The 15,458-nt window shown below is 52.3% G+C and overlaps 1 protein-coding gene across 2 annotated transcripts; it reads left to right on the top strand.

Annotated features, from left to right (window-relative positions):
- The first annotated feature begins 668 nt into the window (after positions 1–668).
- On the top strand, positions 669–9,893 carry CXCL12 (C-X-C motif chemokine ligand 12). Of its 2 annotated transcripts, none has more exons than XM_003271179.2 (4): positions 669–807; positions 4,865–4,982; positions 7,030–7,116; positions 9,720–9,893. In XM_003271179.2, exons 1-4 carry the CDS (start codon positions 747–749, stop codon positions 9,811–9,813), a joined length of 360 nt encoding a protein of 119 aa, XP_003271227.1. In that variant the 5' UTR covers positions 669–746; the 3' UTR covers positions 9,814–9,893. The 2 variants fall into 2 exon arrangements, with proteins under 2 accessions (XP_003271227.1, XP_003271226.1); XM_003271178.3 differs by lacking the exon at positions 9,720–9,893 and adding an exon at positions 7,848–8,681.
- Positions 9,894–15,458: the final 5,565 nt, after the last annotated feature.

The following is a 15,458-nucleotide window of genomic DNA, read 5'->3' as shown; positions in this document are numbered from 1 at the left end:
GTACAGGCGAGGAAACTGAGGCTCGGCTGGTGGCGCCGTGGGCTTGGAGTCCAAGCCACGCTGACTGCAAAGACCGGTCTCATTCCCACAGACCGAGCTCTGCCGGCGGCTGCGCCGCGAGCCGGGCAGGTGGCGAGCTTGAGCCCCCACGCACAGAAAGCAGGACCCCCTGGGCTGCCTTGGGCCGCCACCGCCAGCAGGCCCTCCGCCCCGGGACTAACTTGTTTGCTTTTCATTGGTTCTCATTCAGTTCCCGCCATCGAAAGGCCCCGTCCCGCAGCTTTCCACGCGCGCCCCACTTTACACCTAAGGTCCTCAGTCTCTCCAGCGGGGCCCTGTCACAGGGACAATAAGCGGCCCTCCAGCCGGCGTCGCCCAGGCTGCGGACCTCACTGCAGACCGGACCCGCGGTGCGGGGCCCAGCGGAGCCTGAGAAGGTCAAAGGCCGGAGCGCACTGCGAGGCCGGAGCGCACTGCGACGCCGGAGCACAGCGAGGGCGGAGGAGGGGCGAGGGGGATGGGTGGCGGGTGCCGCCGAGGGAGTCGCGCGTCAGAGACCCCGGCCACGGCCAGCACTCGGCTCCGGGCCCGCCCCTCACCGCGCGCCCCGCCCCGCCCCGCCTGGCTCTCGCCTCTAAAGCGCCCGGCGCGCGCCTCCCACCGCCGCACTTTCACTCTCCGTCAGCTGGATTGCCCGCTCCGCGTCCGGCCCGCGACCCGCGCTCGTCCGCCTGTCCGCCCGCGCCATGAACGCCAAGGTCGTGGTCGTGCTGGCCCTCGTGCTGACCGCGCTCTGCCTCAGCGACGGTGAGTGCGCTCGGTGGGGAGGCCCTGGCGAGGCTCTGGGCTTCGGCTCCTGCCCGGCGCAGAGCCGCGGCTCCTCTGCCTGCGCCCGCAGTTTGCGCCGCCGGATACAGTGGGGGTGGAGGCAGCTCGCTTCGCTGGGCGCTCCGATGCGGTGTCGCGTCCAAAGCCCTACTTTTGCGCCGAGGCTTTGTGACCTGCAGAGAGCGACCGCCCGACCTCAAGCTGGCTGCAGAGCGAGGTCAGGCGGGACAACTGGGCAGGAACGCCCCGAGGGAGCGTTCGGGGCTGGCGCGGGAAGGCGCGAGGGTGGGGAGCCGCGGACCCTAGACCCTTGCCCCCCCCCCCCCCACCCAGTGCCTTCCCGCGCCGGGCTCGGTTTCCACAGGCGAATGGGCTCAGAGGTCCGGCTGCGCACAGTACTGGAGGTCGGGCGGTGCATGGCGAGAGCGCGCTTTGCAAAGTTCGCCTCATGCCGCGACTTGAGGCTGTGAGGTCCGATGCAGCCGCGCAGCCTCCGCTCCCTGCGAAGCCGATCCTCTCCCCACACCCTCGCGGGGCTCTTGGCCAGGCGCGGCCGGGCTGCGCGGCGCAGCTGTCGGGCTTGTGCCACCCGCCAGGCCGCGCTTCTGCACAGCTCCGCGGTCCGCAGCGACGCGGACCTGGGCGTGCGTCCAGCCGCTGCCTCCCTGCCTCTTCTCGGGTTCACCTGAGAGAGGCCCAGGGACCCTCCGAGCCTCACACGCCCCCTCCCCAGCTCCCCAAACACACCTGCAGACAGGCTCTTTTGTCACCAACCGGCCAAGCGCTTTGCCCCGGAATGAGAGCTGCAGCAAAGTTCAATCTCCAAGGCCCTGGGCCACTGGGAACCGTGGTGTCCTGTTTCACTGGGAGAAGGGTTTTTTCTTTTCTTTAGCTGAAGAGAAACTCGCTGCGCTGTCACAGGACACCGCTGCAAACCAAAATAAACTGTTGCCTCTGAACACACAAAACAAAACCCTGTGGCTCAGGCCGCTGAGCTTCCTTGGCTGTGAAGTTTCCTGCAAAGAGTTGAAGGACACCCTGAGTGCTTTTGCAGCCCCGGGCTGTGCGGGCCCAGCGCGCCTCGAGCCCTTGGCTGGGTTCGTGCAGACGTGGCCCCGGCGTCCTCGCTGGCCGTGGACTGCGCGCTGGTGTGAGCAGGACCAGCGCAGCTGAGTCGGGCAGGAGAGGCTGGGCCGCCCGGGGTCGTGACGGACTGCCTAAGTGTTAAGGACACAGACTGAAGGCAATTGGGAATGTTCGTCGTTGATGAAAAGTCCCTGAGGCAGTGTCTGCACACTGACTCCCCCGAAGTCATGGGGCATGTTTCTAGTTTTTATTGCTGGATATTCTTCTGCTCCTATAAGGGCTCTGGTTTGGGCGGTTATTGACTGATTGGTGGAATGAGGGTGGAGGTGTCACAGTGCGCCGCTCTGGGAAATGGTGCTGCCCCCTCCCCTGGAGGGCTGGAGAGAGGATTGGAATGAGGGACCCTGGTCCTTGAGTTATGGGTGCAGCTGACCTGGGGGAAGCACAGAGACGTGGGGTCCATCCCAGACTCCTCCTGGCCTGGGAAGGGTGACATGGCCCTCAGAGTTGCCCCATTGGCAGCCAGGTAACCAGGGCAGGAGCCTGGGCTCCAGGCAGATCTGCTTCTTACATACATCGTCAGAATATTTTGTTTTGTTTTGTTTTCCCCTCACCTTGCAGTGCCTATGTGCCCTCTATCCCCACACTTAGTCCTCAAGCTGCACTACAGAGAGAGCTTGGCTAGGGGTCCTGCCCCTCCCCCATTGGCTGACTTCCGTCAGGCAGCTGGGCCCCTGGGTTTCCCGGGCTTAAACTCAGGATGGGCCCCCTTCCCAAGCCTGCTTGGAGGGGCCAGCTGGGCTCCTGTCTCTGCATTAGACTGAAAGGCTTTCTGAAAACTCCTGGAGCCAAGCTCACCCGGTCCCAAATCCGAGGTACCATCACAGCCAGTCAGGACTCTTGCCGGTACACGGATTTACATCCAAAACAGTTGGGAAAGTTAGTCTTACTGACAAAAAGCTGGAGGAAGGAGCACATGAGGTACACACGAAACCCTGTTCTTTTGGTAAGCACACCTGGGGGCTCTGTCACTTTAAAAAGACCTGTTGAAATTCGCTGCTTGACAGGCGGGCCTTAGGTCCTGGGAGTAGAAGCAAGAATTGCTTTTGAAGGAAATGGATAATCCCAGGGGGTGGAGGGGGAGAGGAGAGACAGCCTGTGTGTTGAGCTCTGAATAGGCTCTGATTTCTGGCCTGATCACCACTGCTTGGTTAGGGGGGCCAGAGGAGCTTCTCTTCTCTGGGCGCTGGAGAGTCACAGCCCCACCCATCCCAGCGGGGACGGCTGCAGCACTTGCCCTTGGCTGCATACCTTCAAGCTCACTGTTGCTGGGAGGGGGCTTGTGCCTCACTACCGGGCTCCTATTCTCCTGCTCCACCCCCTGCCTCAGCTTGGAAGGGCCCAAAAGAAATCCAGGGAAACCTGAAGGCACAACACTCAGGAGCATTTAGCTCCAACGCTCCTCAGTTACCCAGGCTGCAGGCCCCGGCCCTGGGGGTCGCTTTCCCAGGTGATCTGGTTACAGTGCAGTGCCGACTTCCCCTGCAGGGTCCCAGTGCAGCTGCTGGAAGCAGGCCCCAGAGGTGCCTTTCTGGAGTTAGATCAGGTATAAAATGTGAAGGCTGCTTTAGGTCTCTCCAGTGCCATGAGTCACCAGTACCCTGATGCTCGGCTTTTTCCTGGTTTTCAGGGAGTTGCATTTGGTCCTGGGGACAAGGAAGTGGGGGGACAAGTGGTCCGCTTTTCCTGCAACTTGGTAGCTGAATACAGAATGCAATTCCTAGTCCACATCATCCCTCAATTGATTGCAGCCTGTAGAAAAAATAGAACAAAATGAGCCCCTTACTCAAGATTTCCTCCTACTTCCCCAGCATTCTTTCCCAAAGGTGCAGAACTTCGGAACCTCAGAGGCCTCTCAGAACTTTATAAACAGGCAAACTTAAAAAAACAAAAAGGAAAAAGAAAAAAATAATCTCTGGACTAAATATTCTTAGACATACATTTAATCTCTGATGAAAGGATCCACAAGTTCAAATAATTTGGGGTATTAAGTGGGGCTTGGATAAAATCTGCAAGGAAAAAAAAAAAAAGCACACACAAATCCCAGCCCTCCAGGGCTTGCAATTCTATATTTAAAGGGTGAGCAGTGGGTTCTGCAGGAGCCCCTTGCTAATTTACACTAATGAGTGTCAATTATGGCATTTTGTAAATTGGTGATTTTGCAAAGATCTTAATACAATTCCTGAGGCTACAGCATCCCTTCCTAGGCAATGAAAACCACATTTAACTCCAGCTCCACTAATCTCTAAGCCTTGGGGAAAGTGCTGGGCAGAAGGTGGGTCCTTGGCCTGCTCTCAGGGGACTCACAGGTAGGAAGCCAGCCAGGATTCTTTTGTGCCTTCCAGAGCTTTAGGTGAATGTGAGGAAGGGGCTCTGGGGTGGGGGAGGGCAGCATTCCTGAGTGCTACTGTGCTTCCTGGCTAGAGGCCTGTGCCAGAGGAGAGAGGCCAGGGAGGCTGGAGCCTGTTGTCCCCCTTCCTTTTCCCTGAGTAGAGAGATCTTTCTCAGTTGTCCCTTGAGGAATTTATTTTACAAAGAGTAACTGGGAATCTCAGTACCTTGGACTGAAACCGTTATCTACTGTAATTACTACCTTTATCTTGAGACACTGAGCAGGTGGCTTCTAATTTAATCTCCCCCCTCATCTAGGCTCCAGCTCTCCCCAGGTCTGTTGGGCTCCTTGCCCTGTAGAAGCTGAGCCTGAGCTCAGCCAGAACTCACTGTGCTGCCTGAGGAGATGGCCTTTCCCAAAATGCACCAGTAACCTGGAACTTACCCCAGTGATGCCGTCTCTTGATCCCTAATCGCTGCACCAACTGCTGCAGCCGAGACACACATTACCAAAATTTGGCAGGGTAGTAAAGTGCCTTGTTCTCCTTACCTCTTCTAGGGAAGCCTGTCAGCCTGAGCTACAGATGCCCATGCCGATTCTTCGAAAGCCATGTTGCCAGAGCCAACGTCAAGCATCTCAAAATTCTCAACACTCCAAACTGTGCCCTTCAGATTGTGTAAGTCTTGAAATTGAACATCATCTAACGAACATAGTTGCATCTAACGAACATAGTAACATCTAACCCGAGTCTTATTAAAGGTGTAGAAGTGACAAGCCAAGTGTCCAACCTTGAGCTTCGCATAATTAGTGGCAGCTATTCTTATCACGAGGACCTTTAGTATGCCACCAGGCATTAATTTTAAAAGCTGCTCTTGGTCTGGGCACCCTGCTGTGCTCGTAGTAGTTCTCTCTTCTTTCCAAACCTCCGTTCTTCAGCACAGCACAGCTGGATGCTGGAGAAACTATGGGCTTCACCAAGGTTTTGGCTGAAGCCTAGTAAATTAGCCAGCCCTTAGCTAATAACAGTGATAAATGGCCTGCCAGTTACGGGGATCTGATGCCCTACATTAACTCACAAGACCCGAATTCGTTTAAGTCCTCTTTAACCATTGGGTGAAACTTCAACATTTTCAGCTCACTTGCCTGTATTTTCTCAAGTACAACATACGAGGTTTTGGTGTTATTTGGTGTGGATGGCAGCCACTAACATTTGATTTTATTCATTTGGGAAACAAAGACCAAAATCACACAGCCACAAGACAGGAAGATCTCAGCTGGGTGCAGAAGACCGCAAGAAATGCAGGAAGAAAGCCATGTGCTTGAAAGCCCATAGCTTGGCCCTCTCATGCTCAAGAGGTCCCGTGTCTGAACATGGGGAAGCGAGGGCTCCGGGAGTCTCCTGGAGAGGATTTGATTGCCCAGAAGTTCTAGTGCTAAAAATGGGTTGGGGAGACAGCAGTTGGAACCAAAGCTACAACTTTCCCAAGACTTTTCCACCCGACACCAACTGTTTTTACTTTTGATTTTAGAAAACTGTTTTTAGTTTTGAGTTAACCCTTTACCGCCTTGAATGTGTTTGTTATTTACAGTATGTTTTAGGGCCCTAGAAAATGAATGTTTTTTCAGTACTTTGCCTACAACCTGATACTTTATCTCTTGTGAAGAGTATTTTAAAGATGCTGAATTTAGCCAGCATGGACCTGCTTTACAGCACTGATCATTGCTGGTTTACTGGCCTGGAAATGCACCTTGAAGTTGAAGATGCCAAATACAATTCTCAGGTCTGAGCAGACACTAAGTTAACAAACAGCAGGGCCCAGATTTGGACCCCAGTGTGGGTTGCTCTGAGCCACACCCACCTCTGCACCCCTCTTCACCTAATGGACAGGCTGCTTGAAGACTCCCTGGGTGCCCCTGAGCCACTGTGCTGGGGCTTAGCTGTCCTCAAGACCCTTAAGTACTTGGGCTGTGTGAGATTACCTGGCACCTAGGGCTTTCTGGCAAGAGATCCAGAGAGATGAAATCAGGCCCTCCCCAGGAATTTGGGTGTAGGGAAGCTTTTAAGAGTGTGAACTTTTAAAAAACGAGACCAAGAAACATTCAGTGAACTTGTAAAATCTTCCTAGAAACTATTTTCTGGTAAGCCACCTGCACTGCCCCTCCCCTCCCTGGCTGGTCACCCTCCCGGTCAGACTGCGGTGACTTCTGGCAGGCCTCCGTCCTCCAGGCTTCCTCAGGCCCATCCTTAAGTCGGCCCTATGTCTATCAAGATGACCCATCCAAATAAACCTCTGCTCTGTTGCTCTCCATTCTCCCCTCCCCAGGCGCCTAGAGCATCCTGTCCTCCCCTTCCTGAGTGTCCTCTGTGTGCTTTGATGAACTTCCTGGCATATTTGCTCCTGATTTTCCCTTCCCCTTTATTTACTCTCCAAGTTCCCTACTTATCCTTCAAAGGCAGCTCAAATGCTCCCTTACATGAATTCCCCTGCACTGCTCCGGATAGGCTTCTGTTCACATTTCCATGTCTCTGCAATGGAGCTTCCTGCACTGCCAGCGCTGAGCTTTCCCCAGCACACCGCGAGCACCTCTGGAGCCCAAGCGTGCCAAATGGAGCACGGGGTGCCAGCGAGGGCCCTAGACGGGTGTTGGGGGAGCGGATGCACACGTTGCAGCAGCGCCTTCCTCCTGTGCAGCCGCACACTGTTGCCATTCTGTTCTCACAGAGCCCGGCTGAAGAACAACAACAGACAGGTGTGCATTGACCCGAAGCTAAAGTGGATTCAGGAGTACCTGGAGAAAGCTTTAAACAAGTAAGCACAACAGCCAAAAAGGACGTTCCGCTAGACCCACTCGAGGAAAACTAAAACCTTGTGAGAGATGAAAGGGCAAAGATGTGGGGGAGGGGGCCTTAACCGTGAGGACCAGGTGTGTGTGTGGGGTGGGCACATTGATCTGGGATTGGGCCTGAGGTTTGCCAGCATTTAGACACTGCATTTATAGCATACGGTATGATATTGCAGCTTGTATTCATCCATGCCCTGTACCCGTGCACGTTGGAGCTTTTATTACTGGGGTTTTTCTAAGAAAGAAATTGTATTATCAACAGCATTTCCAAGCAGTTAGTTCCTTCATGATCATCACAATCATCATCATTCTCATTCTCATTTTTTAAATCAACGAGTACTTCAAGATCTGAATTTGGCTTGTTTGGAGCATGTTCTCTGCTCCCCTGGGGAGTCTGGGCACAGTCAGGTGGTAGCTCAACAGGGAGCTGGAAAAAGTGTCCTTTCTTCAGACACTGAGGCTCCCGCAGCAGCGCCCCTCCCAAGAGGAAGGCCTCTGTGGCACTCAGATACCGACCGGGGCTGGGCGCTGCCACCGCCTTCACCTCCTCTTTCAATCTCAGTGATTGGCTCTGTGAGCTCCATGTGGAAGCCACTGTCACTGGGACTGTGCTCAGAGACCCCTCTCCCAGCTATTCCTACCCTCTCCCTGACTCCGAGAGCATGCTTAATCCCGCTTCTGCTTCTCATTTCTGTAGCCTGATCAGCGCCGCACCAGCCGGGAAGAGGGTGATTGCTGGGGCTCGTGCCCTGCATCCCTCTCCTCCCAGGGCCTGCCCCACAGCTCGGGCCCTCTGTGAGATCCGTCTTTGGCCTCCTCCAGAATGGAGCTGGCCCTCTCCTGGGGATGTGTAATGGTCCCCCTGCTTACCCACAAAAGACAAGTCTTTACAGAATCAAATGCAATTTTAAATCTGAGAGCTGGCTTTGAGTGATTGGGTTTTGTGATTGCCTCTGAAGCCTATGTATGCCATGGAGGCACTAACAAACTCTGAGGTTTCTGAAATCAGAAGTGAAAAAATCAATGAATAAACCATCATCTTGCCACTACCCCCTCCTGAAGCCACAGCAGGGTTTCAGGTTCCAATCAGAACTGTTGGCAAGATGACATTTCCATGCATAAATGTGATCCACAGATGGTCCTGGTGGTATTTGTAACTTTTTGCAAGGCATTTTTTATATATATTTTTGTGCACATTTTTTTTACGTTTCTTTAGAAAACAAATGTATTTCAAAATATATTTATAGTCAAACAATTCATATATTTGAAGTGGAGCCATATGGATGTCAGTAGTTTATACTTCTCTATTATCTCAAACTACTGGCAATTTGTAAAGAAATATATATGATATATAAATGTGATTGCAGCTTTTCAATGTTAGCCACAGTGTTATTTTTTCACTTGTACTAAAATTGTATCAAATGTGACATTATATGCACTAGCAATAAAATGCTAATTGTTTCATGGTATAAACCTCCTACTGTATGTGGGAATTTATTTACCTGAAATAAAATTCATTAGTTGTTAGTGATGGAGCTTATAGACGTTTCTGGTTTATATAGTTAAGCCTGCCTGCAGTCAGGTGCCTGAGACCCCTTCTCACAGCCCATGTGTGACAGTGTATGGGCTTTTCTCACGAGCAGATTAGATCTGCAGCTCAGGTTTTTGGATCTTTTTTTTTTTTTTTAAACCCAATTGAAATAGCAGTGCTGGTTTTCTGAAGAATAATACTTGACTCACTAATTCCTCTTCCCTCCCTCCTCCTCCTTGGTTCTCCTAACATCCCCATGTAATCCCCAGAGACTCAACCCTAGTAATATCAACCTTTCACATTTTCCCATGTAAAAATCCCATGACTCCAGGCCATGGTTAATATCAAGCTTTCACAGGGACAGGTGGCCTCACCCCATAAATCATTAAATACCATTCAGCTTGAATCATTTTAATGTGACAGTCACGAGCCAGTTGCTCTAATAAAATTCTGCTAACCAGCTCTCTCCCTTGCTCTCCAGAACAATCGCATTCATTCCCAGGAGTGTTCACAGGCGTCTAGAAAGGGGAAGATGGGACCACTGCCTTTTTTCTCCTCTTCTGAATGGCAGTCTGAACCTGGGGCCCGCAGCCTCCAAAATGTTATTCAATTTGAAATGCAGACATTTCTTAGAGAAAGCTAAGAGTTCAGCCCTGCATTGAGAAGAAGAAAAAGTCCCATGAGAGCAGGGCAGGGCGGGGTGACAAGGACCACGATGTCCAGCCTGGCCCTGGTTGTACCCTGAGATGTGGATTCCTTGTCCCCAGTGGGAACTAGGTTCAGGTTGGCAGATTGGCCGTCACTGTAACCCATTCGCAAAGGTGTTCTAGGAGCCCATTGAACATTTGTTTGAATGGAAGGAAATGTCCAATTTATTTTAATGAATTACTGATAAACAGTGCTTTGACCAGGGGCCTCCAGGCCTGAGACTGAAGGCACAGTTTAACTAGTACACAGGCCAGTGTTAAATCTTATGCAGACTGAGACGAACTTCTGTTTATTTCCACATTATTAATGGTTCTACTAATTTTATCTAAGGGGGCGCAGAGAAGAAAAAGTGGGGAAAAAAGAAAAGATAGGAAAAAAGAAGCGACAGAAGAAGAGAAAGGCTGCCCAGAAAAGGAAAAACTAGTTATCTGCCACCTCGAGATGGACCACAGTTCACTTGCTCTCGGCGCTTTGTAAATTTGCTCGATCCTCCTCCAAGACAGATCCCCATGCAGACCGGGCAGGGGCTCAGACTTCCGTGGGGGAGCAGTGCTTTGCTGCCCTGCCAGCCACACCGGCTTCTGTATTTATGTGCTTTTTAAGGCCCTTATTGGTCTGCTAAGTTATGAAGAAAGTAGTTGTGCAGAGACTGGGGCGGGGGTCTGTGACGCGGAGCCTGTGTGCTCAGGACTCTGTCCAGAATAGCCTGGGAGCTCCAGGAATGCCCAGGTTGCTGAGCCCCCCAGCCCGCCCTCCACTTCCTCTCTTAGAAGGCCTGCGCTCCCTGGGGAGCTCACCAGCTCCACACACTTGCAGTCTGTGTTCCTGTGGAGACCAGGCTGTGGCCACCTGGCCAGTGTGCAGGGCAACCTGCTAGCCCAGCAGAGGTGGCCTCGCCAGGAAGGGGTTGTGCCACCCCTCTGTGGCCCTCAGGAAAGGTGAAAGCTGACTGACCCTTAGGGATGGGCCCTGGCTTTTTCCAAATACCCATTGCCTTTCCCTCCACCACTCTGCCACCTGGGAAGGGGCTTCTTCAGCCCCTCCTTCCTGGGTTGTGGGAGTGGCTTTATCCCGAAGCCCAGGTGGGTTTCTGCAAACTGTGTGGGGTGAGCCGGAGGGAATGCTGCATTCTCAGAGAGCAGATGTGGAAACACTTCTCAGGGAGCTCCTCTTTGGGCAATTCTCTAATTTAGAGTCTTTAAACGGGTCCCCCACGTGGAGGACAGATGTGCTATGGAACTTTGCAAGGGTCCTGAATCCCTGGGGATCCCAGCCTGTTCCCTCCCGCCTCCTGCGTGATGGCGTGTGCTCCAGCTGCAGGGCACAGCTGCCTCTGTCCTCATTCATGGGAAATACCTTATCTGCCTAAAGCAAATACCACTTAAGCTCTAGAACTTTCCTGCATCCTCCTTCCCTGCCCATGTAGATGTATGTGTGAGATTTTTGCCAAGTTTCTCTAATCTGGACCAGGAGGATGGAAGAGCAAGGCCCCCATTTCAGTAGTGCTCGGAAAAAAGACTCATTGAATTTCTCAGCCCTTCTCCACCTCACAAAAACACCCGCCCACCCTGCACCCCGATCCTGGATCCTGGGTCATAATTTTAATAAATGCAGAAAGAGGAAGTGGTTGGAGGATGGAGCACATGGAATTCAGGAGAAAACCCACCAAGACCCCTGCATGTCAGACACACCCCATCCTGGAGCGCCGTGTCCCCTTGAGCTTTAATGAGCTCCCTGTGATCACAGCCATGCCTTCTCCTTGGGGAGGCGTCCTAGGATGCTTCAGCCAAAGACCTTTGTTTCCCGCTGCTATCCCTTTTATCTGGATGACTCTCCTGGCCCACATTCCTCTTGCCAGCACTGGGGGTCACAGGCCTGAGCCCTGGGTACAGGGACACCCTAGTCTTCTGCCCTCCCCACCTCTTAAGGCACAGGGCTGTTGGGTGGGCTGCCTGGGGCTGCCATCCTTCCCGTGGAAGCCAGTAGCCACTCTAGTCCATGGGACTCTTGACAAAATCGCCCCGAGAGGGCCAACCTGTGCCCCCATATTTGCCTGCATTCTTCGGACTCCACATGCAGCAGGGCTCTGTGCCTGGGGAGGGGTGGCCAGTTTTTCCTGGTCAGCGTGAAAAGCTGTTGGCCCCCTAGGGACAGAGGGCCCAGCTAAGGCTGCCTGAGGATAGAAACTGCTTGCTATCCCACTCCTGGGGAGCAGGGTCTGCAGGGACTGAGAGTGGGCCCCACCTTGAGAACTCATGCAAGGTCCATCCTGTCTTGATGTCTTGATGTGACTGTACATGCCCTGGGGGCTCATTGTGGCTTGCAAGTGGCTTGTGAAGCTCCTGGGAGCAGGTGGTACACCCAGTGCTGAAGACAGGATCGCCGTGGAAGAGCAAAGAGCCTGACTGGGATTCCTGGTCGGTTGAAACTAGGAAGTGCTCATACCAGTCAGAGCCAAATGAGGGGTGCACTATGGTCACTGCTCTGTCCAGCATGCATTCCTCCTGGGAGGTCCTGGCCGCCTATGCACCCACCCCTGTGCCACCTCCAGCAGCCCCACCTGGGGCCACCTGCAGTGGCATGGCCCCTGGTTGAGGGGCCCCGAGGGCGAGAGGTTACTGGAAGCCACGAAAGTGCGTCTTGGGAGAGCCGAGGCCAGGATGCAGGGCAGCAGCATCCTGAGCCTCAGCCCCACACCGGCGCCGGGTAAGCAGTGTGCCCTGTCCACGTCGTATGACCAGTCTGATGGGCCTCTCTGTGCCTTCGTGCGTCTGCCACGCCCAGTGCTTGCCACATGTCTGTCCTCTGCTTTCTGCCATCCATGGTTCCCTCCGCTTCAGCCTGGCTGCGTCTCGCACTCCCCTCCCGTCTGTTGTCCCAGGGCCTCTGAAGGGAGATGCGTGGCCAAGGTGGCAACTTGGAAGTAGGGATTGGCCCCAGGGCCTCCGCGCAGGCCGCCGCCCTGCAGGAGCCGGCTGGGTGTGGGGGGAACCTGCCTTAATGGTGTTTCCCTCTGTTCTTGTCAACAGGAGGTTCAAGATGTGAGAGGGTCAGACGCCTGAGGAACCCTTACAGTAGGAGCCCAGCTCTGAAACCAGTGTTAGGGAAGGGCCTGCCACAGCCTCCCCTGCCAGGGCAGGGCCCCAGGCATTGCCAAGGGCTTTGTTTTGCACACTTTGCCATATTTTCACCATTTGATTATGTAGCAAAATACATGACATTTATTTTTCATTTAGTTTGATTATTCAGTGTCACTGGCGACACATAGGAGCTTAGACTAAGGCCATTATTGTACTTGCCTTATTAGAGTGTCTTTCCACGGAGCCACTCCTCCGACTCAGGGCTCCTGGGTTTTGTATTCTCTGAGCTGTGCAGGTGGGGAGACTGGGCTGAGGGAGCCTGATCCCCATGGTCAGCCCTAGGGTGGAGAGCCACCAGGAGGGACGCCTGGGGGTGCCAGGACCAGTCAACCTGGGCAAAGCCTAGTGAAGGCTTCTCACTGTGGGATGGGATGGTGGAGGGCCACATGGGAGGCTCATTCCCTTCTCCATCCACATGGGAGCCGGGTCTGCCTCTTCTGGGAGGGCAGCAGGGCTACCCTGAGCTGAGGCAGCAGTGTGAGGCCAGGGCAGAGTGAGACCCAGCCCTCATCCCGAGCACCTCCACATCCTCCACGTTCTGCTCATCATTCTCTGTCTCATCCATCATCATGTGTGTCCACGACTGTCTCCATGGCCCCGCAAAAGGACTCTCAGGACCAAAGCTTTCATGTAAACTGCGCACCAAGCAGGAAATGAAAATGTCTTGTGTTACCTGAAAACACTGTGCACATCTGTGTCTTGTTTGGAATATTGTCCATTGTCCAATCCTGTGTTTTTGTTCAAACCCAGCGTCCTCCTCTGTGACCAATGTCTTGATGCATGCACTGTTCCCCCTATGCAGCCGCTGAGCGAGGAGATGCCCCTTGGGCCCTTTGAGTGCGGTCCTGATTGGAGCCGTGGTCCTTTGGGGCGAACTACCTTGGTTCCCCAACTGATCACAAAAACATGGTGGATCCATGGGCAGAGCCCAAGGGAATTCGGTGTGCACCAGGGTGGACCCCAGAGGATTGCTGCCCCATCAGTTCCCCCTCACTTGTTAGTACCTTCAAACTAGGGCCAAGCCCAGCACTGCTTGAGGAAAACAAGCATTCACAACTTGTTTTTGGTTTTTAAAACCCAGCCCACAAAATAATCAATCCTGGACATGAAGATTCTTTCCCAATTCACATCTAACCTCATCTTCTTCACCATTTGGCAATGCCATCATCTCCTGCCTTCCTCCCTGGGCCCTCTCTGCTCTGCATGTCACCTGTGCTTTGGGCCCTTCCCACAGGACATTTCTCTAAGAGAACAATGTGCTATGCGAATAGTAAGTCAACCTGCCTGACTTTTGGAGTGTTCCCCTTCCACTGAGGGCAGTCGATAGAGCTGTATTAAGCCACTTAAAATGTTCACTTTTGACAAAGGCAAGCACTTGCAGATTTTTGTTTTGTTTTTCATTCAGTCTTACTAATACTTTTCCCCTTTGATTAAAGACCCCAGTTAAAAAAAATTTAATGAAGAAAGTGGAAAACAAGGAAGTCAAAGCAAGGAAACTGTATGTAACATGTAGGAAGTAGGAAGTAAATTATAGCGACGTAATCTTGAATTGTAACTTTTTGAATTTAATAATCTGTAGGGTAATTAGTAACATGTGTTAAGTATTTTCATAAGTATTTCAAATTGGATCTTCATGGCAGAAGGCGAACCCATCTATCAAAATTGTCCCTTAAACAAAAATTAAAATCCTCAATCCAGCTGTGTTATATTGAAAAAATAGAGCCTGAGAGATCTTTACTAGTTATAAAGATACAGAACTCTTTCAAAACCTTTTGAAATTAACTTCTCACTATACCAGTATAATTGAGTTTTCAGTGGGGCAGTCATTATCCAGGTAATCCAAGATATTTTAAAATCTGTCATGTAGAACTTGGATGTACCTGCCCCCAATCCATGAACCAAGGCCATTGAATTCTTGGTTGAGGAAAGAAACATGACCCTAAATCTTGACTACAGTCAGGAAAGGAATCATTTCTATTTCTCTTCCATGGGAAAATTATTTGCATAACAATTCCTCTACTAACAATCAGCTCCTTGGTGGAGACTGCCCAGCTAAAGCAATATGCATTTAAATACAGTCTTCCATTTGCAAGGGAAAAGTCTCTTGTAATCTGAATCTCTTTTTGCCTTCGAACTGCTAGTCAAATGCGTCAGCGAGCTGTTGACTAGGGATCCCTCATCTGTCCCTCTGCGACCTGGTGCTGCCTCTACCTGACACTCCCTTGGGCTCCCTGTAACCTCTTCAGAGGCCCTCGCTGCCAGCTCTGCATCAGGACCCAGAGGAAGGGGCCAGAGGCTCCTTGACTGGTTGTGTGTTGGGATTGAGTCTGTGCCACGTGTTTGTGCTGTTGTGTGTCCCCCTCTGTCCAGACACTGAGACACCAGCAAGGAGGCTCCAGAGGGCACTCTGCTTGTTATTAGAGATTACCTCCTGAGAAAAAAGGTTCAGCTTGGAGCAGAGGGGCTGAATAGCAGAAGGTTGCACCTCCCCCAACCTTAGATGTTCTAAGTCTTTCCATTGGATCTCATTGGACCCTTCCATGGTGTGATCTTCTGACTGGTGTTGTCACCGTGGGCTCCCTGACTGGGAGTTGATCGCCTTTCCCAGGTGCTACACCCTTTTCCAGCTGGATGAGAATTTGAGTGCTCTGATCCCTCTACAGAGCTTCCCTGACCCATCCTGAAGGAGCCCCATTTCTGGGAAATACTCCCTAGAAACTTCGAAATCCCCTAAGCAGACCACTGACAAAACCATGTAGAAAATTTGTTATCTTGCAACCTCGCTGGACTCTCAGTCTCTGAGCAGTGAAGGATTCATTGTTAAATGTGATGAATACTGTATTTTGTATTGTTTCAATTGCATCTCCCAGATAATGTGAAAATGGTCCAGGAGAAGGCCAATTCCTATATGCAGTGTGCTTTAAAAAAT

Source organism: Nomascus leucogenys, chromosome 18, assembly GCF_006542625.1.
Source record: "Nomascus leucogenys isolate Asia chromosome 18, Asia_NLE_v1, whole genome shotgun sequence".
Taxonomy (NCBI): domain Eukaryota; kingdom Metazoa; phylum Chordata; class Mammalia; order Primates; family Hylobatidae; genus Nomascus; species Nomascus leucogenys.
The sequence above is the reverse complement of the archived record's forward strand: the minus strand, read 5'-3'. Positions and strand labels throughout refer to the sequence as shown.

Bases quoted from the DNA above. Each gene is read 5' to 3' on its own strand.
- CXCL12 (XM_003271178.3), top strand. From the start codon at position 747: ATGAACGCCAAGGTCGTGGTCGTGCTGGCCCTCGTGCTGACCGCGCTC. The intron at 4,983-7,029 runs GTAAGTCTTGAA...CTGTTCTCACAG, and splicing joins AACTGTGCCCTTCAGATTGT to AGCCCGGCTGAAGAACAACA. The intron at 7,117-7,847 runs GTAAGCACAACA...TCATTTCTGTAG, and splicing joins CTGGAGAAAGCTTTAAACAA to CCTGATCAGCGCCGCACCAG.